This window comes from Antechinus flavipes, chromosome 1 (assembly GCF_016432865.1).
Source record: "Antechinus flavipes isolate AdamAnt ecotype Samford, QLD, Australia chromosome 1, AdamAnt_v2, whole genome shotgun sequence".
NCBI classification, from domain to species: Eukaryota; Metazoa; Chordata; class Mammalia; order Dasyuromorphia; family Dasyuridae; genus Antechinus; species Antechinus flavipes.
In genome coordinates this window covers 210,578,811-210,602,193 of record NC_067398.1, presented here as the reverse complement: position 1 = coordinate 210,602,193, position 23,383 = coordinate 210,578,811, and the positions used below count along the sequence as shown (strand labels likewise).

General features: G+C 37.2%; 1 protein-coding gene across 1 annotated transcript in view; it reads left to right on the top strand.

Annotated features, from left to right (window-relative positions):
- The first annotated feature begins 4,270 nt into the window (after nt 1–4,270).
- The window catches only part of ANP32B (acidic nuclear phosphoprotein 32 family member B), a 31,427-nt gene continuing 12,314 nt past the window's right edge, over nt 4,271–23,383 (top strand). Inside the window, exons 1-3 of the mRNA XM_051995603.1 lie at nt 4,271–4,519; nt 18,954–19,103; nt 21,218–21,340. Coding sequence (XP_051851563.1) covers nt 4,472–4,519; nt 18,954–19,103; nt 21,218–21,340 — 321 coding nt within the window. The 5' untranslated portion in view covers nt 4,271–4,471. The remainder of the gene's footprint in view (nt 4,520–18,953; nt 19,104–21,217; nt 21,341–23,383) is intronic.

Below are 23,383 nucleotides of genomic sequence, written 5' to 3'. Positions count from 1 at the left end.
ACTTGGTGCCAACCAAGTGTTCTAATTTTCATATTCATTTTTATAATCATATTTCCTGCTCTTTTTCCATATTTCTAGATAATTATGGAATTGGAGTTCACATTTATACTAGCATGTGGAATCAGGTTAGCCCCAGGTGATGGGAGAGATTTGTGTAAACAAAGAGGGGTCAAATATAAGGCCTGAAGGTAACATTGCAATCTTCACTGGAATCAGATAAAAATGTATTTGAGAAATATTTTTAAAAACAGGTAAAAATACAACAGAACATAGATAATGTTAATATGTTTCTAAGTTAACATGTGGCTTACAGAGATCCTTATGTATGATTTAGAGGCTCCCATTTCTATTTGAGTTAGATACCACTGGACCAAGCAATTGTAAGCTAAGCAACTTCTAGTAAAGAGTATGAGAGGAATGTAGATACAGTAAATAAAATAATGGTCTAGGAGTCAGGAACCTCTCAGTGTTTAAACCTACCCAGCCATTTACTAGCAGTTTGACTTCCCTACCTCCCCATCCTCAGGCAAGCCACTTAATCTCTTAGCTACAATTTCCTTATCTGTAAAATAGATAATAATAGCACCCACCTCATAGGATTGTTTTGAATATCAAATAAAATAATATACATAATTCTTTGCAAACTTTCAAGCACCAAAGCAATGTTAATTGTTTTTTACTGTTATTATTATCATCATATTGAAACTGTAAGGAAAACCAATGCATGTACATTAAATATCCTCTGAGGAAACCACTTGCTTGGTGAGTGATACTTCTTGGTGACTAAATTATATACTATATCTCCTGGCTAATTAATTGATATGCTTTTCTGTAATTTACAGAAAGCAAGAAAACGAGGTAGTTGTGGGTTGCTATCAAGACTGAGAATCAGGGATATCAAACCGAGGTACAATTAGCCCTAGTAACTAGCTCACCCCACCTGTCATAAAAACAATAATAGCTATTATTTATATAGCACTTTAAAGTTGGCAAAACATTTTATTTTCTCATTTTATCCTCACAGCAACCCTGGGAGATGAGGGGCTATTACTATATCCATTTTGCTGATGAAGAAACTAGACAGCAGTTAAGTGATTTCTCAAGGTCATGCAATTAGTGTCTTAATCTAGTGCTTTTTATCTACAATGTCACCTATCTGTTTTATGTGTTATATATAGTCACCACATTATGTATTGTATATATTTTCAAAATATCTAAAGTTTTGTATGACTTGTTTGATAAAATCCCTGAATTTAACATGATTTTATTCAACAATAGGGTTGTTTGCATTATCTTAATTCTATCTTAACTCACCAATATTTCATTGTCCTCCAAACATATCATATTCATTCCTGACTCTGATCCCTTTGCTCAAAATCTGTCTTCTACCTTCTCACTTTTATCCAAATTTTACCTGTTTTTCACTGAGATTATCTCATCTCTGGTACATCAGTTTCCCTTCCTGTTTCCTGACTCAGTTTTACTTCCTGATTCTTATGAGCTGGGAACTTGTTATGCACAGGGTGTGGGTCTCTGTTAAGTTCACGTGGTTTGTAATCTTGTCTTCAAAATATTTCAGAATTTCCTTCAGACTCTGGAACTAGTTGTAAATGCAGAGAAGCAATTTGGATTTCCTTGAGAAAAAAAAAAAATTTCCTCTCTTTTGTTTCTGTCTCTGTTGCTTTGCTTCTTTTGCTGTAGGGGACCCAAGCCACCCAAAAGCTACTTCAGTTGGATCAGAGATTCTTGAACACGATTAGATATCAGAATTTGAACTTGAGAGGGGAAATGATATATTTATTTCAAATCAGTTGGTTTCCTTTGTAATCCTATGAATTTTATTTTGTATATTTGAAAACATTCTGAGAAAAGGTTAATAGTCTTCACCAGACTGCCAAAAGGGTCCATAATTAAAAAAAAAAAAGTTAAGAACCCCTAAAGTAAATATTGCCCTCTAAAAAGACAGAAACAGACTTTGTTGGATGCTGCTTCTACACAGAAATAGAAGACAATAAAAATACCTAGCAATCCCAGAACTCCAGGCAATTTTTTTTACTTATTTAAGAAATGTTTTGTGACTATGTAAGGGCCTTTCTTGGAAGCTGAGGAGGTAGACTTTGATAGGATTTTAGTATTTAGTGGGGAAGATCACTAATCCCAATTGCATATCAGAAATCTACCTTATCCTCTCTCTCTTCATAGGCATATCTTATAATCAATCAATCTAGCAAGGGAAGGGGCCTTAGAGACCTCTTTTTACTTAGAAGAAACAAAATTAAGGTCACAAAATAATGTTTCTAGCTCTGCCTCTGCCAGTATGGAGCAGTGTGATTTTTAGTAAATCACAATTCACTAATTTGGACCAGTTTTCTCATTTGTAAAACTGGGGTGGGGAGGCAGAAGTGGAAGTGGTGAATCAGGTACTATTACATCTCATTTACCTTCCAGCTCTAAGACTATTAAAGTCTTCACTTTCTCTAAGATATCTACTGCTTTAAGTCTTATCTCCCTCCTCTTATGGAGTTTAATAGTACTAATTGTCAGTACTATTTCATTATGTACATATAGTACTGCTTTATATTGTTTCTTGTGAGCCAAGGACTAAATCTTAAACTTCTTTTGTATATTTCTCAGTTCCTGGCACAGTGCAAAAGCAGAGTATTCAATTCATTTCATTCAATAAATGCTGTACTTGTTCAATGCATGAATGCCTTCTTACCAAATGTATTTGTATTTAAACAGAATCCTCCATTTTAAAGAAATGTACAGTCATTTCAGTGCCACTCTGTTAGCTTACATTGAAACATAATTTCGTTACATACTTTTATGTCAATTTTATTCTTTATGTCATTTCCTTTCTGTTAATGTTTAAGAAAACAAAGTGACGCTGACCTTGCACGATAAAAAGCCAATGAGCATAGTAATATGCTCCATAGAAAATTAAAATGAATCCTTAGATCCTAGGTATCTTCTTATTCTCAAAACGATAGCTAAAAATATTTAAACTCGTCTCAAATACTGTTGATATCTATAAAATAACCGATTTGGTTTTTGGCAATAATTATAGATTAAAAACCAAGAAAGAGTATTTGAGAGGTTTATATAAAACCATGAGATATGCTTTGTGCTTGACTTAGGGAAGGAAGTCATTACGTTAGGCAACCTAACCACCTGTTAAGAGTATCAGCTCCAGGTGCATCTCCTTTGCGTTACACATTGCCTGTAAAACACGGAACTTTACGCTTGTCAGTTCTTTCTGGAAAAAAAAAATAGCAATAACTTTGCAATATAATTTTAGTTGTAAAAGATTTAAACACAATTCGGCTTTAACATTTTACATATTGTCTGGGACAGAAAACGATTCTGTATTGTGAAATAAAACGTGGAAGCACACACAGACAATCCCAAATCTGGTTCTCTTTATTGAACATCCCACAACTAAAGTAAAGGAGATAACAGTACAGATTTCCCTCTCTCTCGCAATCGTCTCCTTTTCTGTTACTCAGACGACGGGTGCAGCTGTTTTATTGATCTCCTCCCAGATCCGACTCATCCAGCTGGGTGAGGCAGGGAGACGAGAAAACATAGTTCGACTTTAATGTGCTTCAGTCACATTTCCAATTCTCCCTTTGAAATTATTCCTTAAAATTTTACTAGCGTGCCACACAGACGTATTTGTCAAATGGGGGTGGGGGGGCCGGCGGGCGGGGAACATTTATCAATCACCTTTCCGGTTCCCTACAGTGTTCCCTAATTTTCTTCAGTGGAAAATTATTAGGTCCGGACTCTTAGGAGCCTGATTCTTTCCTCAGAAGTAACACATGTGTACTTACATAAGTAGGCAATTTTAAGCTATCTCCTTAAGACTTTTAGGACACGCCACGTGGGTATATCATACAGACATACACACATGTCTATCTGTCCACCTATCCATCCTCGCCCATCCCCCTCTCCCGCCCTCCCCCGGGAAGCCCGAGCATCCCCCACCCCAGGCGCGGTCGGGGCAGTGGGGAAAAGGAAGCGGAGCCCGGCTCAGCCGCTTTCGGCAGAGCCGCTAACGCTCCTCCTCCTCCTCGACCCCCCTCGCGTCTCGGGCGCCCTCGTCCTTGTGTGCCCCGGGTGCCTGGCTGCGCTGCGCCGCTCCGCGGCCGCCCGCCCGCCTCTGTGCTGCCGCGTTGCCTGTTTAAGCGCGGTGCCGCTTTCGGCCGGGGGCGGCGGTAGCGAGGCCACCACAGCCGCTCTCCAGTCCCCTTTTCCCTCCATGGTTTCGCTTCGCTCTTGTGAGTAACTCGGGCTTTGGGGCTCCGCTCGCGCGTTCCTTCGGGGGGGAAGAGAAGCCGGCAGGGCCCTCCCTCTCTCCCTCAAGGACTCGCCTTTGGACAGTTCATTCTCCCGAGGACCGAGCCCCTCCTCTCCCCCCTCCTGCCCCCGGAAAGTTAGTTTGAAGAGGGGGGGGCCGAGAAACGTAGACATGAAGAGGAGGATCCACCTGGAGCTGAGGAACCGGACCCCGTCGGATGTAAGCGGTGCCCCCGCCCCCGCCGGAATCCCCCTTCTGCGCCCACCCTCAGGACCTGCATGTAATGGGGACCACATGGGAGGGGGGCGGCCGGGCTGGGGGGAAGGTGCCTTGGACCCCGGTCGGAGCGAGGCGCGGAGGGCGTTTCGCCCTCTTCCTCTCTCTCCCGGCCGCCGGGTGCAGGCTCGCCCGGCGGTCCGCTCAGGCTTGGGGATCCGACAAGCGATTAACTCTTTCGGTGCTGCCTGGGCCCCGTCGCCCGGCCGTCCGCCCGGAGCCGGAGCCCTCGGGGGAGCGGGAGGAGGAGAATGGGGAACAAACTTTTATCCTCCCGCCTCGCTGGCATCTTCCCGACCGGCAGGGGTGCGAGTGCCGGGCCCGGGCCGCGCTGGGTTGGGCTAGGGGAATTGTGTAACGCTGGGAGCCATGTTGGTCGCCTCTCTCCAGGATGCGGGGAGCGGAAAGCTCCGACTCGCCCCTGGGGCTCTTTGGTGGGGGGAGGTGTCGGAGAAGCCCTGGATGGGGCGAGCTAGGTGGGGTGGGGGGCTGAGGCGAGTTTTGAGGCTGGGTAAGAGGGCGAGGGTAACTACCCCCACCCCCACCCCGTACACACACCCCATTAACCCGCTGCCTCGCAGGCGGTGGGGACCGAACCACAAGTGCTGAGGGAGGGAGGAAAGCGGGGACGGGCTAGGGGGAGGGGAAATCCCTCCTCCATCCCGGCGGGAGGGGGGGGCACCGGGAGGAGGGCGCGGCCCCGGGGGGAGGGGAGGAGGCGCGCGAGGGCCGCCTCTCTGGGGCCAAGTTTTTAAAAAGGGGGCTCAGTTCCCGCCATTTTTCAAGGGCTAAAAATAAAACTTTTTTTTCTTCCCCTTTCCCCTCCCCGTTTCTTTTTCCCTCTCTCCTCAGTTAGGCCAGAGGAGAGGAGGGGAGACTGGCGGGACGCAGGGGGAGGGGGGAGGGGAGACTTCTCACCCGCGGCGAGCCCCCGCTCCCTCCCCCGGGGGCTCGACCCCCTCCGCGCGGGCGGCGGCCGGGGCTTTCTCGGTCTTAGGTGCGCCATAGCGCGACGTCGCCATGTTGTTCGCTTCCCGTCTCCCTCCGCGGAGGCGACTCCGCCGGGAAGTCGGCCGCCGCCCGCGCATCCTCGCGGCTCTGCTCACTTCCCCACCCTGCCCTGAGCCCCGTTTCCTCCGGACGCTTCGTGGACGGTGCAGTCCAGCCTCGAAAGAGGCATCCGACGGCGGGGGCGGCGTTTGGTCCTCTGCCCTCCGCCGCCGGAGCTCTGCCTCTGCAGCTGGTGGGACCCCGCGCTGCTGCGGCCGGACTCTTCCCCCCCCCCCTTATTTCTTAAAAGGGCGATGTCAGCTCCACGAGTTTCCCCGGGTGAATCGCCCAGAGGATCCGAGGGGCTTGGGGTTCCATGGGGAGGGGAGATGCCATTTCGCTCTGGAAAAGGCGGAAAGGCACGTGGTCTCCCCCTCTCCGGACTCTCAGAGGACCCTGGGCCTATCTGAGCTTCCGGGGGCTGTGATGTTGCCCCGTTTGGAAAGGGATGGGGTGTTTCCCTGCTTTAATTGTGGACGGCGATGCGCGATCTTCACTTGCTGTCCCCCGCCCCCATCATAAAAGGACCGTCCTCTGTGCCGTCCTCTCTCTGTTCTCCTCCCCTTTATCCCCTCCCTTCATCTCCACTCGGCCCTCTGTCCTCCATCCCGACCTCTCTTGGTCCCATGAGCCCCCTCCCTTTTCATCTTTCACCCCTCCGTATCCTGCAAGATCTCTCCCTTGCCTGGCTCTGACCACGGAGTGGGATACGAGGTTGAACCTCTTACCTTGAGCTGAATCCACTTCTTGGTGGTGGTGACTTTACAAAAGCGGCATTATAACTTGGGGGCTGGGGTGAAATGCTAATGAACGAGGGAAAGATCTCCAAGCTAATGAAGTTGTCACATAATATATTCTGGCTCATTTTGTACTCAAATTGTGACCTTGAGTTAAAGGCCTTTAATTAAGGCTTAAGTAAGTTTTTTAAAGTTTTAAAAAATTAGTTGACCATTATGCTGCAATAGGAGTAATTAGCACTCCCCTTTTTTTGTCATGGACTCTACAGTCTAGTGACACTAATAATATAATAGGAATGTAGCGCTTTAAAATTTGCTTTTACATTATGTCATATATCGCTGTTCCTCCTACAAGATACTGCATCTTCCCAACGCAGGGCGTTTTGCTCGGTTCTGCCTGTTCTTGTAATGTTCTTAATTTCCACCTCCTGGCTTTCCTGATTTCTTTCAAAACCCAGCTAAAATCCCACCTTCTACAGCCTTTCTCAATCCTTAATTCTAGTGCCTTATAGTAAAGGTTTAATTAATCCTATTATTGCATAGCATGTATGAGTAATACCTGTGCATATATGTCTCATTACATGTATGTATCTTTTGATTGTCACAAGCTGGAATATGGTATATCTATTATTATCCTTATATGTGTATTATTATGTATGTGTATATTATAGACCCCTCAGAATAATGATTTAAATGCATAAAATAATGTTTAGGATTACAAAGGAAATCAGTTAAGAACTTCTTATATAGACCATTAAAGAATAGCCGTTTCATACATAACATCATCATTTACACAATTAAGTCATTACTTAGGACTTAAAGAGAGTAAACTTTTAAAAATTCTTTTTTGCCTTCCAAGTTTTGTTTCTTCTCCCCCCAGGCTTGTGGGCCATTTCTCAGAACGATGATTTAAATGTATAAAATAAAATATACAACATTACCAAGGAAATCAATGATATTGAATTAGTTACATGTATATATTTTTAAAATATGTAACATTTTAATGTGCAAAGATCCTAAGTTAAGAATGCCTGATCTAGATTCTTAAAAAGACTTGCAGCTTCATTTTCATACAACACTACCTGCACAACTAAAAAAATAGTTGGATTAGGTATGTCTTTTCTCACCAATTCTTATTGAAAAGTGGAAACTGATGGGACCTAGAGATCTCACAAGACTTTTAAATAGTTTAAAATTACCTTCAACAAATATAATAAAATCCTAAAAGAAGGACACTAGGTCATAGCATTATTGAAGATCAAAGTTTCTTTTAGGGAGATAATATACAAGTAAGGAAAATATGAATTTGAGTGGTCCAGTGCTATGACAGGTGTGAAGGTATTAAGTATTCTCTGAAAGACCTCGGAGTTCACTTGGGAGTTTTTATTCCAGCAGTGTTATCTAAGCACTTACAGGCTGAGTACCTGGTAAACAGTAGGAGAGGTTAGGTAGGTAGATGGTCTGGTGAATAAAGTGAACTTGGAGTGAGGAAAACCTTGGTTCAAATCCTGTCTCAGACATATACTAGCTTCACGATCCTATGAACAAGTCACTTAATATTAACTCTGCCTCAATTTTCGTAGGAGTGCGAGAAAATGAGAGAAAAGATCATAGGGGAATTTATTTTCTCCATTGTTTGACTTCTCTGGGTTTCAAATTGATGGCAAGACAGTATAAAATAGAATTATGTTAATTAGTGCAAACAAATTATGCGAAAACAATATTTATTCTTACTTAAGGATCTAAAGTGAAAATAGGGCTACTTCACTGGGCTGATGTAGGAAAACTAGTCAAGAATTAGTTAATTGACAGCTCCAGCTCATTTTCTTTTCATAATGAAAAGCTTACTGACTATTTAATACTCCTTTAAAGTGAAGCAGTTAAGTGAAGCAATCATTAGCCTTTGATCTGGACAATAAATGAATATTAAATTATTCATATTTGAGTATAGTGTTACATCTACATAACTTGAAAAATGTTCTTTGAGGATCTTGTAGTATTTTGTATAGGATGCAGAAAGAATGAATTGAGGAAAAACATCAGAACTCATGTTCAGATGAGTATTTTCCTTCAGAAGCAACTGTCTTAGAAAACTATACACTTTACGTATGATGCAGATGTAAAAACATTTTCTTAAAGAATTCTTTTGGAATTTAACCTTTGGACCCAGTTCAGGAGGCAAACAGCCCCATTATTTTATTGTCTTTTGTTTAAAGGATAATCAGACCTGACTGAATAATGTTGGTGGTACCAAAAATCAGGCTCCACTCCAATCCCCTTTAAAGCCTCCTTTATAAGGAGAAACCTGCTGCTGTAGTAAGATAGAATATTGCATCTGGAGTCAGACCTAGATTTGGACTTAAGCTGCTGCATTACTGGATATCTGGGTGGCAAAGGTTGTGGAGCTCCTGATCAAGTCACTTAATCTAATCCTGTTTGCCTCAATTTCCTGTTAAAAAAACAAACCAAAAACAAAACCAAAAAAACCTGTAAAAATGTGCTGGTTAAGGAAATGGCAAATCTTTTCAGTATTTTTGCTGAGAAAACCTAAATGAGGTCACAGAAGAGTCAGACATGACTGAAAAAATAGCTGAATAATAATTAAACTTGATTTGGTGAGAATTTCTCTTTAGGGCTTAGTTTCTTCATATGAAAAAGGAGAGGGTTGGACTTGGTGACCTCTGAGGTCTCCTCTCTAAATCTGATCGTAACAGCTTCATTCTCTGGAGCAAAGCCTATAGATGTATAAAGCTGTTACATTTTGACCAGTAATATAATAGAAAAATTAAGACAATTATCTGGATACCTCAGATTTCAAAAGTGGCTTTTGCCTCATTTTTACAATGCAGGAGCTACTTTTTATATGAGGTCTTTCCTGATGTCTCATTTCCTAATATTAATTAATTTTGGTTATTCTTTATATACTTTATATTCCTTAGATCCATGTTATATGCTTCAGAAGAGCTCCTTGAAGTCAAGGCCTGTTGGTTCCTCCTTTGATTTCACAGGGCCTCTCCCATTGACATGCCCATAACATATACCTAAAAAAAAATCTTTGTTGAATTTAATTTATTGCATTCAGGCAGTATCCACTTATATCCAGTATCCACCTGGACAAAATGGTAGAATAGGCTTTAATTTAGGAGCTAAATTTAGGAGCTCTTTATCCAGAGAAACATTGGAAGGACATTACTATCAAAGATAACTATGAGATAATTGCATATCACCAAGCCCTTTAGCTTATAATTAAATGTATATTTTGTATAATAGATGCCCATATAATTAATTAAATTGCATATTAGCTGTTTGTGTAAAGTCTTGTCTTTACTTTTCTAAGTAGGTGAGGTAATAAAATAATTTATTAGGAAGGTTTTGTTAAAAAAAAAAAAGTATGATTTTTAGGAGATGGCCTTGCTAAAGCGGTTTAGGTATATTTTTTCACTTAAATTTTATTTTATTTTTAATTAATATAAATTTCCTCTCTCCTTCCTTACCACTGAATGAAAAAGAAAAACAGTGCAGTCTCAACAAACATGCATAAATAAGTAAAGCAAATTCCCCCATTGGCTCTGTCCAAAATTTTATTTCTCATTTTGCATTTTGAGTCTAGCATTTCTTTGTCAGGAGAATGGAATTGTGCTTCATTTTTGGTCCTCTGAAATCATGATTTGTCATTGTGGTGATCAAACTAACAAATACCTAAGTTCAAATTTGGCTTCACACTTAATAGCTTTGTGACTGGGTAAGTCATTTAACTTTTGTTTGCTTTCGTTTTCTCAACTGTAAAATGGGAGATAATAATAGCATCCTCCTCTTTAAGAGTTGTCATGATGATTATATGTGTGTGTGTGTGTGTGTGTGTGTGTGTGTGTGTATATATATATATATATATATATTGCTTGGTATAGTGCTTAACACTTAGTAGGCATTATAGAAATAGGTATTCCTTTTCCTTCCTCTTCCCATTGTCACATACTTCATGAAGAGCAGAAGCAAAGTCCTAACCTCTCATTCACTGACTCCAAATGCAGCAATTCTTTTCACTACACTACAGTGCTATTCTAGTAAAATTACAAAATCATAAATAAAATGGAATTTTAAAGTGAAAAGGCAATGAATTGAAATAAGCTTCCTGAATACCATCTATTCTTTATAGAAAAAAGTACACTAGTTTTGGAATAAGATCTGCCTGCCCCTTACTAAGACTGTGGGCAGTTCAATTAATTTTTCTGACATTCACTTTCTTTGTCTATAAAATGAGAGGGTAATGTTAGATGGCTCTTTGATTACTTCCAACTGTATATCTCTAATCCTAGAAATAAAAACTGAGAATTATTGTGAAGTATCTATAAATTTTAATTATTATTCCAAGTTATGAAATACTTTGTGATAGCAAAAACAGTTCAACAAGAGAGCCATGCTTCTCACAAGTAAGTGGTTTGTGATATTGGGAATAAAATTTATCTGAATATTTAAAGTTTTTGTTTTCAATCAAACATATGCTATTTGGCACTGACTTTTTTGTGTAATATTTCAATTATTGATAGTCCAGTATTTGTCATTTTTAATGCTTTTATGGTCATAGTCTCATAAATCTAAAGCTAGAAGGAACCTCCTCAGACCAGCCAATAAACTCTTATTTTACAGATGAGGAAACTGAGACCCAGGGAACTTAAATGAGTTACAAATGGTTATACAGGTAGTGAAGAGCAAAGATAGAATTTGAACTCAGCTTCTCTAACTTCCAAGTTAGTATTTTTTTGTTGTATTACAAGATAGATTAGCTGTTCCTTTTCCTTTTTGTTGGGAACCTAGATTCTTTCTAGTTTCATTTTTATAAACAATGTTATTATAAATACCATTGTATAAATTGCTTTGCTCCCTTTTGAGGTTATTTTCTTAGGGATACATTATGTCCAAATGAAATTATTCAGAATCACAAGATTTTTAAAGTTACAAGGAACTTCAAAAGCCATCTAATTCAGCTTCTACCCAAAAGGACAGTAATGTACTCTACCAGTGACTCTGGCTTGAAGACAGAAGTCCCCCACCCCCCACTCTCCCATAAGGGGAGGGGAACCAAATCATCTCCCAGGGTATCCCATTTGATTTCATGACAGGTTTCCCTGTTAGAAACTGGTGGTATCAAGCCTAAAAGCACAATTTCCACTCATTCTCATGCTTTTGTCCCTTGAAGCCAATGGAACAAAATCCCTTTTCCCCTACCCTCGCTCCCCACAACAACCTTTTAAATACTCGAAGAACAGATATCATTCATTTCCTTTTCTCTAAGCTAAGCATATTTAGTTCTTTCAGTGGATCCTTATGACCTGAGTTAGAATGCTGCCTGGTGTTTGCTCACTATGTAACCCTGGGCAACTTGACCTTGTCAGCCTCAGTTTCCTCATCTATAAAATGATATAAGGATCAAATGAGATAATATGTGTAAGGGCTTTCCAAACCATAAATAAATGTATCATACATATGTAAACAATCACATGTGTGTATATATATCTAGTTAGCTATGTCTGTTTCTACATATAAAACATCAGCTATCATTATTATGTGACCTTCACCATTCTTGTAAACCTTATATGCTATCCAGATTATTAGTGTCCTGTTCAAATTGTGGTGAATGCCCAGTCCAGTTCTGAATATTCCAGTTATGTTCCTACCGTGGCAGCCTATAAAAGGACCAGCACTCCCTTCTTCCCTGAAATTAATGCAGCCCAAGGTCACATTAGCTCTTTTGTCTGCCACATCATACTGCTGACACATATTGGGCTTTTACTTCAGTCCACCAGAACCTTGTTCTTTTCAGATAAACTGCAATGTAATTATACCTCCCTCCTCTCGAATTGAGTATGAAGGATCTTAACTATATATTAACCAAATTACTCTCCAGAAAGGTTAAATAATTGAAGTGCTAACTGGACTATCTACCTGTTTCTCCCAGAAAATTGAAATTGTTTTTATCACTTTAATTTTAGCTGGTATGATAGGTATATAATATGTGAGTGTGTATGTGTATATAGCTATCAAGTTATTTTAATTAGCACTTCTGAAAATTGCTGATAATGACTATACATTCTTTTATCATACTGTGTTGTCATTTTCTTGGTATATAAATCATCTGTGAAATATTTTTATCTCTTGTTTGCTGGTACCTTTTTTTTTTTTGTCTCTAAGATCTTTAATTACCAATGGATTTCTGTATCTAGTTTGATAGTTTAGTGAATTCTTGATGACATTTGATTTTTATCAGTACCAATGCAAATAAAAAGAGCTATCATTTGTAGAAAAAATTTAGGCTTGTAGAACATGTTACAAATATTAATATCTCATTTTAGTCTCACAACAACTCTAGAAGATAGATGCTACTTTTACCTTCATTTTATAGACAAGAAAACCGAGGTGGACAGAATAAGTGATCTAGGGCCATATAAATAGAAAGTGTCTGGGATCATATCCTGACCCCAGGTCCAGCACTCTTATCTATTGGACTACCTAACTTCCTTTAAATTCTTCTGTCTTTCTCATCCTATCCAATTCTTGTTCATACTCTTAAATGCTACATAAAGGCCTTCCTTTCTTTCTTTCTCTTTTTTTTTTTTTTTTTTTTTAGCAGCAACTATATTGTTCGTCTTTCATTTTTCAAAGAGGACCATTGACATAATTGGTGATGGTTTGACTTGTGGATGAATTGGATTTAAATGAGGCAGAGTTACACAAAGTCATCTGTCTGTTTCTGCCTGAGTCATCAAGCCCTGTGGCTGACAACTGGCAATGATCTGGGTTGCAGTGGATGACCAACCTCCAAGCACTACCCAGCCCTTGCTTTGGCCACTTCTCATCTGCTCATTCCGGTGGGGGAAGTCTTCACATGCTTGGGGTAGACATTCCCCTAACTCACCAGTGGGTTTGAAGCCTGTCAGTTTTCCTCAACCTAGTTTAGCATGTCTACCAAGACAGTTTTATAGAGGTGTAGATGTTTCATGTGCTACAACTTCTTGGAGCCACGAGTGAGAGTTGGGTGAAAGTGGACTTCAAATGTGGATAAACAGCCCTGAAAAAGGCTTAGCAAGTCCTCATACTAGAGGTGCAGGTCCTCCTAAACCTTATATAGACCAACAACTTATTGACATTTTTAAGAGAAATGACCGGTATGTACTTCATTAAATTTGAAGTATAAACTATGTGGAGGGAATAGGTGAAATTAGTCTAAAAAAGTGTACTGGAGCAGTTTTAGAGGGCTTTGAATGCCAGACTCACGAGTCTTGTATAATATGTATTAAGAAACCATTGAAGGTTTTAAAACAGGGGAGTGAATTGATCAGGTCCATGCATCAGGAAATTATTCTATAATGAGGATCTGAAGAAATGCAAAGGAACTATTATAGATTTTGGAGAGAATGGTAATGTTTGTCTTTTGCCACTAAATATTTTTTAATGTGGCTGTAATTGTGTTTTTGTGATCCAAGTGTGGGTGTCTGCTTGGGATTTGTATTTATGTGACCATTCTCTCTGTGTCAACCTTGTGACGCTGTGCTCATTTGTGCCCCAAAGCTTTAGCAAAACTTCTTTGAAACAGGAAGTCCTTTGTAATCTCTTTAAGCAAAAAAGGAAATAGCTATGGGGCCCTTCACTGATTTTAGTACCTTCTTCTTCTTCTGTTTTTCAACTTTCCCTTAGTACTTTCAAAATCCTGATTAACTGTAGTATTATTAACATGTGTTAAATAGTTAGAAGTCCACTTTCATCTTTCTAGTTATAAAAAGTTGAATCCATCAGAGACTTTATAGCCCCCAAAGGAACCAATTCTTATTTTTTATTCTGCATCTTCCACTTGGCTCCTCCCCCAACGACACGCACAAGACACACCTTGAGGTAAAATTTGGTCTTTTCTGTTATAATGCTCAAAACTTTCACTTAATTTTTTCCCTTAGCATAGATAAAAAAAAAATTTTAATGAATTTAAATTAACACTTGGGAGATTTTATTTTAAATAATCTTTTGGTATAGGAAAACCATCAATAATATCTAATGTCTACATTTGCTTAACAATTTTAAGAAAAACAATAGAATGAAATTTAAAGAAATACAAGTAAAGAAATACGAATAGAAACCTTGCTTAAAAAAACTTCAATGTTGCCAGTCACTATGTTATTTGAACCTGGCCTAAATAGATTGATTATTGTTTGTTTTAGAATCCTAGATTTTCTAAGCTTTTTAAAATCTGTATTTCTTACTTTAGACTGTAATTGGCATAGTACTCAGTATGAAAACTTGTCCCTTTGATCTGAACTTTGCTTGCCTGTACTTGGCTGGTCAGCCTTTGGACATTTGTCATTTTCAGAAGTTTTTCTAGGAGTTTAACCCACTCTGCTGACTCTATAATGGAAAGTATGTACCATTTTGGGTTACTTGACTTTGTTACTTGGCTTTGGCTTTTAACTTCCCCTGACCAAAAAAAAAAAAAAAAAATTCCCTCTCCCCAAACATAACTTCTGTGGATTCAGAAGAAAATTCAGGTAGTTACCTAGCTAACTTTCAAGTGATTTGTTGGCTTAGAAATGAAAGCAATTTTGTCATTTATAATGGGATGGAGGAAGGACTTGCAAGTAAGACAAAAATCAATGACTAATTGTGTTTATGTTTTGTAAAAAATACCCTCAAATTCACTTAGGAGATTGGGAGCAAATAGAGGTGACTAAGTTGTAAATTTAAAAACCTAGCCCAATAAAAGATGTCATTGAGTTGGATAGATGTTGCCAGGAAGACAAGAGATCAGCTATTAGTAAGAAGTCATGTTGCTTGTGATTTTTCTTTGAAATAATTGGCTATACAGGTACTACCTGCCCTTGTATCTTAAAGGAAACATCTGTGTTACCATAGAGCAGGGTAATTTATCATGTGAAGCCAACTTCATTTAACTCTTTTTGATAGTGGTTTAAGATTGGTGAGGCAATATGGAGTAGTGGATAAAGAACTAATCTATTAGCTAGGAAGACATAAGGTTCACTTCTAGAGTATTACAACCAGGGCAGGGACTGGGGAGGTTGGGCATAAAGAGGAGAGAGAAAATTAGTCTATATAAATATATATTCAAATGTACATATAGACTTATATGTGTATGTAAACTCAATTATATAATATAGCATACATGTGATAAGACTAGTAGAGCATACTGAAAAATGTATCTAGATTTTAGTAAAATTTTTGTTACTCTCAGTATCTTTATGGATCAACTAGTAAAATACTTGCAGAATGCTAGAATAGTTAGATGGAGAGAAAGTACCCCTTCCCAAGGAATTCTGGTTTTGTTATCCTATTGTGAGGTTTTTAGTAGTGTACCACAAAGATCTGTCCTGAATCCTTATTTCTGAGCATTTCTATCAGTGACTCATTTGAAATACATATGCTATACTTATTAAAATTTAGGTTATAGAAAGCTGTTAGGAATAATTATGAATGTAATATATAAGAGAACCTGAATCCCAAGTGCTTTTTAACAGATTGGAATAATGTAGTAAATCCAATAAGATATTAAATTCATTAGAGAGAGGTAAAAAGTAGCAGAATAATAGATCTGGAAAAAATTTTAGAGGCCAAATAAGCTAATCTTATTTAAGGAAACTGAAAATGAGGGCTTAAGTGATTTCACTAGAGAAAGTCTTCTGCCTCTTCAAAAAATAAAAATCAATTACATATATAAAAAATTGGGTAAGATAGCTTATCAAATTTTAACAATTTCGTGGGATAAAAAACTAGGGCTTCTCAAGTAAAGACTGAGTAAGAGTCAGGAATATAAAGCTGCACTATTAGAAATTATTAGTATCAGGTGGTCTTTGTATCAGAGTCCCTTAACTTCAAATAAACTTTAGGAAGAAGGTAAGATCCCAGCTATGGGGAACCTGAAATACAGATTCATTCATCACTTCCAAATTGTTTTTAGTGTTCTATGTGTTACAAACCTCAGTCAACATAACAGTATGTCCCAGCACCCATGACACCCCTGGGAGAGCACATATAGCACAGAGAGAGCAGACAGACACATGGGGAAAAGCAACCTTGCAATACATGAACCTCTTAGCAACATTTATTTGTTACAACAAGGCTCCATCTGTGCCTTTGTTCTTTGTTCAGCACCATAAAATTTTGCATAAGCAGTATTGTGAAAACTAGTCTCAAAACACCAGAAGTGAACCTCTACTTCCCTCTGATTTTAGGAGTGGTTGCAAGTAGTATCAACATAAAAGATAGGCTAGCTTACTGTTCTAACTCTTAATACTTGTAGGATTGACATCTGGAAGAAAGATAATTGTTCCTCATAATTCTTTGTGGCCATAGAGAGGAAAATAAGGACCTATAGATGTTACAGGGCACCAGATCTTATCCAAATAGAAAGTAAAATTTTTAAACAGTTATCTGAAAATGAAATACTTTGATTTTTAAATCAGTAGTCTAGGCATACTAACATCATAGATCAAAGTCTCCAAATTTATTGAAATCTGTAGTCGTGACCCAAGTTTGGATAGGGTTGCAATTATTTGCTTATTTGATTCATACTATTCATTAAATCGTAGGTATCTTGAAAATCCATTACTTCTAGGTGCCTTTCAGGCATTTATTATAATAAGAATAACTTAAATTTGTATAGTAATCTGTAGCCCTAAAAAGTGTTTTCACATTTAATCTTAATGAATCTGGGAGGTAGGCAGAATAGGTGTTATCCATTCTTGAGAGTTGAGGAAATGGAGCCTGAAAATGATAGTTACATAGCTCATAATTTAGAATTGGGATTTGACTTTTCATAAATTGTGGTTTATCCATGATTTATAGCCTTATACCATCAATTGAAGAATATTGGTATTAGATGGATTTTTTTATCAGGGAGCCACTTGAGATTGTTGAAACCTATATAATTTCCTAAATGCAATCTTCCCTCTGCTCCTTTATTGCGGGCATATCTCATTATCCATTTGTCATATCTAGCTGTCTCTTTGTCTTTTCTATGAGTATACTCAATTGACAACTATCTTAACCTGTACAAAACACATTCTTTATCTGTTTGTATATTCTTTGAGTAGTCATGAATCTCATTGAGGAGGTTCTATAGTATTCTGGTATCTGATACATTTAGTACATCTATCAAGAAAACTTTATATGATTGTAACACATATATATGAATCTGAGAGATACTAAGTTGAAAGAAAGCTTTTAAGATACTCTTTTGTTTTACCAAGTTAAACACTTTTTTGGGGGGAGGGGCAATCAATGAATAGTAAATTTAGTAAGATCTGGCTCTTTGCAGCTTTTCCGCAGTCATGTAAACTGAGAAAATGCACAATAGAAAAATCTACAAAACCCTGACTCATCTGTTCTTGCATTTTTGTTAAGTATAGCTGTGATTAATGTGAAGGTCACTCTGGAGAATAGTTTATAGATATGAGAAGTAGGTGTATAGGTCACTTTTTGTAGAAGTCGTCTAGATACTTATTTTAATAATATCACTTTCTCTATTTGATTGGTATTTCCTTCTTTAAAATATGCTGAAAATTGATCACTTAGTGCTTTGAAAATTATGACTGTATTTCTTTTGTATGTATTTGGGCAGATCCTGTTATTCTGGACAACTTTATCTTTTCTACATTTTTATTTCCTTATATAACACATGAGATACTAAAGTGTTAGTGGTTCCATTATTGTCTTTGATGATGAGAATCAAATACCATGAAAATTCCAGTAATTCTGTTTCTTTTTGCACCTATTTGTTGTCCTCCTTCCAGCTTAATTTTTGTATTGAGATGATTTGGCATAATTGGAGCTGGGATCACACTATAAGGTGATAACAAAAATCGTTTATTATCTTCAATAGTGGTTTGTAAATGAATTTTGAACTAGCATTGGGTATAATATGTGTCTTACTTGGCAAGATCATATATTTGTTGACCATTTCTACACTCTTTTGGCATTATTTTTGTAATGGATACTTTATATTACTTAAATGAATATAGAAATTAAATCATGTGTTCTTTTTTCCATGATGAAAGAATATTGAAGAAACTGAAAATAGGCTTATGTAAGTGTAAAACCTCTCTTTGACCACAAAATTTAAAATTCTAAGCCTAGACTTCATTATCTTGGTATTGAAGGGAGGGGGAAAAACACAAAACATCTTTTCTTTCCATGGCCACTTTCTCTGGAGTAATGATTTCCCTGTCAATATGGATATTGGCATTTTTCCCCTCTTCATATTACTTCATCTAGGAATAACTTTGAAAAATTTTTAAAAGGTTGGAGGAGATAAGACTTTCCTCATTTTTTTTATTGACTAAAAAAATATATTTTCTGCTTTGGAAAGTATAAAATACTCCTTTAGTACATGTATTTTATATAGTATTTTATGGGGTAATACCCCCATCTTGTGGCTTATTAGGATATTGTCACTAAAGACATTGTCATGTTGCATTTATACAACAATTTACTTTGTGAAAAGATTTTCTGGCAAGTCATTTTGGAGGAAAGTGGGATTTGGAACTGATTGTGTTTATTGTAAATTTACTTTTTTTCCCCCTTCTTCTCCATAGGTAAAAGAACTTGTCCTGGACAATTGTAGGTCAGATGATGGGAAAATTGAGGGTTTAACAGCTGCATTTGTGAATTTAGAGTTCCTCAGCTTAATAAATGTTGGATTGTCTACAGTTTCAAATCTCCCTGAACTACCTAAGCTGAAAAAGGTAAGCATTTATCCTTTCATTCAAAGAATGAAGTTGAGATTTCCTAATGAGAATTTACATGGTCCTATATATGTTCAATAGATTATGTTCCAGCTGTAGCATGACAGAATTTTAATCAAAATCTGCCTTGGAGATTATTCCGCCTTCTCATTTTATAGATGAGGAAACAGAACCAGACAGATTGAATAGCTTGACTAGTAGTTGAACTTTTAATATTTTCATATTGAGTTCGTTTTTCTACAATTGCCAATATTTTGCTTTTAAGGTCATTTAATTTGTTGGAAAATTTTTTTACCCCATTTCATTTTCTATGAGATTAATAATTGAAACTCCATCTAAGAATACAGTTTGATTGCTATATTTTACCCCAAATTTTCATCTAGGCTTAAATTAACTTAAATATATATTAAATAGATTGTTGTCATCTAAAAAGTAAAGAATGCCTGGGAAGAATATCTGGAAGAAGAATGTATTATTAGTTATGGCTTACAAGGGCATACTATTTTAAGGGAAAGTACAGGGTTAAATAATGTCTTTAATATCTCACAACTTTCTCAAAGTTATAGAACATTGCTATTTATGGAAGTTAACTACTTGGGATTTCTTTATTTTCTTGTGAATAAATAAACGTTAAGTAAAACTAATAGTTCATTAATTCAAAACTCTAAAACTTAGAATCTTTAGAAATTCTGGGGCAGTTCTAATTCTTAGTAAGAAGTTGGTTTAAGTAAAAAGGTAAATTTTTATTGCAAAAGTATTGTATAAAAAATGTATTAAAAGGCTTCTGTATTTTTAATGTTTCAGCAGATGGCCTATAGTTAAAGTTCATCTGGTTTTACAATAAATTCTCTACAGTGAAAAATAATCTACTCTACAACCAATGCTTTTCTGAGTTTTTGGAGTAGACTGTAGATCACATGTAACTCTTTTCCTATTTGTGTACTTTATGTTTGATTTTTTTCCATCTCTCTAGTAGACAGCTTGGTGGCAAAGTAGATAATATTGGGCCTTAAGTCAGGAAGACTCATTTTCCTGAGTTCAAGTCTGGCCTCAGACACTTACTAGCTGTGTGACCCCTATTAAGTCACTTAACCCCTATTTGCCTCAGTTTCCTCATCTGTGTAACTTGGAGAAGGAAATAGCAAACCACTCCAGTATCTCTGCCAAGAAAAACGCTAAATGTGAACACAAAGAGTCGGATACCAATGAAAATGAACAAAAATCAATATGAAAATAATTTTATACCTTGTGGACCTCCTGAAAATATCTCAGGAAAACACAATTCCTTTGAGAAACATAGTGGAGTTTGGAAAAGTCTGGGTTCTATTCCTGCTTCTGTCACATATTGTGAACAAGTCATCTCAACTCTCAGAACCTAGGCAAGTAATTCAGGATCCTGTTCAACTTGGGTTTTATGAGTTATCTATTTTAAAAGCAATATAGATAGATAGATTTGTGTGCATTTTAAAATATTATTCTCTCATAGACTTCTCTATAGATTATCCAAGTAACCCATGACACACAAAAAAGAATAAGCCCTCGTTCTAAAACTCTAAATCATGGAGAAAGGACTGAGCTACATCTTTGGTGTAAGGAATTTCTCATCAACACAACCCTCTCCCATCCCACCCTTTAAAAAACAAAACCAAAAAACTATATAAGTAGAATTTTGAAGGTTTGAATATATTTGCCGAAATGGTTCACAAACTGAAAAAAATTCATCACTATTTTTAAAGGGGTTGTTTTAAGTTATGGTGAGGTTCAGAATAAGGAGTTCTAGGAGCACTGACTATTCTCATGTGAAGTAGAAAAATATTACAATATATATCATAAATAATATAAAATGATTGCATATATTTCTGAATATATTCTAATGTGTGTTATAATCAACATAAGACAAACTGTTTATTTTTTTTACTCTATTTTAACTAAAACTGAATTTGTATATTATGATGGCATTTATAGATCAAAGCTTATAGCTTAGCTTTAGTTACATGTACTAAAACTGCAGAAATGTTTTATTTGACTTTGACATATATTTAGGAACAGTCTTATTTGATACATACATAATATAGCTATATTTCATTAAAGCTAATACTCCTTTACTTTTCCAGCTTGAACTCAGTGACAATAGAATTTATGGAGGTCTGGATGTTTTAGCAGAAAAACTTCCAAATCTCACGCATCTAAACCTAAGTGGAAACAAACTGAAAGATATCAGCACCTTGGAACCTTTGGTAAGTAATGAACAATTTGGAAAAAAGGATTTGTTGACTATTTAAAATCCAATTTTTAAGGCCTAACATTTTAAGCTAGAAAAGCTTTTAATAATTTATTTTATTAGCAAGAAATAAACTACTCTTATTTTTATTTACAAAATGTAAGTATTTCACATACTTAGATTATTATTAAAGCTCAAAACTCTTTTAAGTTGTTTGTTTTGGACTTTGGTCTTCCTGAGCCTGACATTTTGCTGAAAGGTATCTGGTTTCCCGTTTTGAAAGGAATAGATATTGTATGATTAATTACATGGAATAATCCAAAGGTATAGGCAAAATTTATTTCCATCTACTAAATCACAGTCTTATGCTGTTCATATTACCATATTTATAATATTGAATAATAAACTGCCCTGTAATTTTACATTTTACTAATAGATATTACCATATAGCAAAGAAATCCCAAGGTTTATATTATGGGAAACAATTTTTGATACTTCAAAAAAAGGGGGTGTGGGGGTTAAACCATCATACAAAACTAATGAAGTGAATAGAAGCAGAACAATTTACAAAATAACAATATTGTAAAAACAGACAAGTTTGTGGGACTTAAAACATCTCTGATCAATGCAATGACCATCCCAATTTCAGAGGAGCAGTGATGAAGGACCCTGCTGACCAAGAAGTGTTGAATGGTTTGGAACAGTTTTGGCTATAGCAGGTGTAGGGATTCATTTTGCTTGATATACATATTTGTTACAAGAGCACTTCTTTTTTTTCCCCTTCCATTGGGTATATGGGGTGGAAGGGAAGTAAGTGAGAAGAAGAGAAAATAAATGTTTGTTGAAAAATACCTTCCAAAAAAAAAAAAAAAAGAAAGAAAGAAAAAAACTTTAAAATTTGGACATAAAAATTTAATTAAAAAAGAATTTGGAACTGAAAATAAAAATTTCTTTTAAAAATATGCTTTGATTACATGTTTTCATTGAGAAAAAGAAAAATTCAATTCACTCTCCTCAAGATGGCACAATGAGTGGCAACAGAGCAGCCCAACTCTCTCACAGCTACTTCAGCAGAAAAAAAGGCCATGGAACAGGAAATTATGAAGAAATATAAGGAGAAATTAAAAATGATAGTAAGTGTGTTTTGCCAGCATTAGTATACACAAAGACAACCAAAAACCCGTAGTTATTTGGGAAGGGTTCCAAACAGAAGAGCACAACCTGGGAAAGTAGCTCGTGGAAAATGTCCAGCCTGGGTACTAGGGACAACCAGAAACCTAGAACCTGAAGCTAGATGATTGTGACACTGAGTTATGTCTCTCAAGTCTGTAAGACTTGAATTAGGAGGCCATTGATCAGGGTATTCCCTAGATCAGGTGCCAGTGCATAATGCCCTGGATCAACCCTTCTGGCACAAGCCACATCATACCCCATCCTGGCATGAGCTTCCACATGCACTCTGACTTGCAGTAAGCCAGGCTGCTCTGTATGTGTTGCCCCAATGGTGAGCTATGCTTGAAGAACTTTGAAAATGTATGCTTGTTACTCAAATAATACAGATCAGTGCTAAAGAAGACCCTTCATTCTTTCCTCAAGGATACAGTGTAGAGGTCTAACACAAATTCCAACTCATGTGAAGTAAAGGTAGAAAAATGAGTAAACCAGAGGACACTGACACTAAAGGCATATGTTGGAGTCAGGAACATTCAAGACACAAACTTAGAAGAGAATAACACTGTTGTCATCCACAAAGATTCAGAGAAACTCACAGATTTGCCATTCAGCTATATTGGAATTCCTAGAAGAAATTGAGCAAGTTTTAAAATGGTCTTACAGATGAAATGAGAAGAAAAAGTGAGAATGGAAACAAGATCTGTCTAAGAGAATTTGGAAAATAAACAATTTAGCACAAGTACAAAACCAATTCTGTAAGGCAATTACAAACACTAGGAAAAAACCCAAAGGCTGAAAAAATATCAGAAAATGTAAAGCATTTCCTTCATCAATTAGGGAATGATTGTGATAGAATACTATTATGTAACATAAGAAATCACAAGGA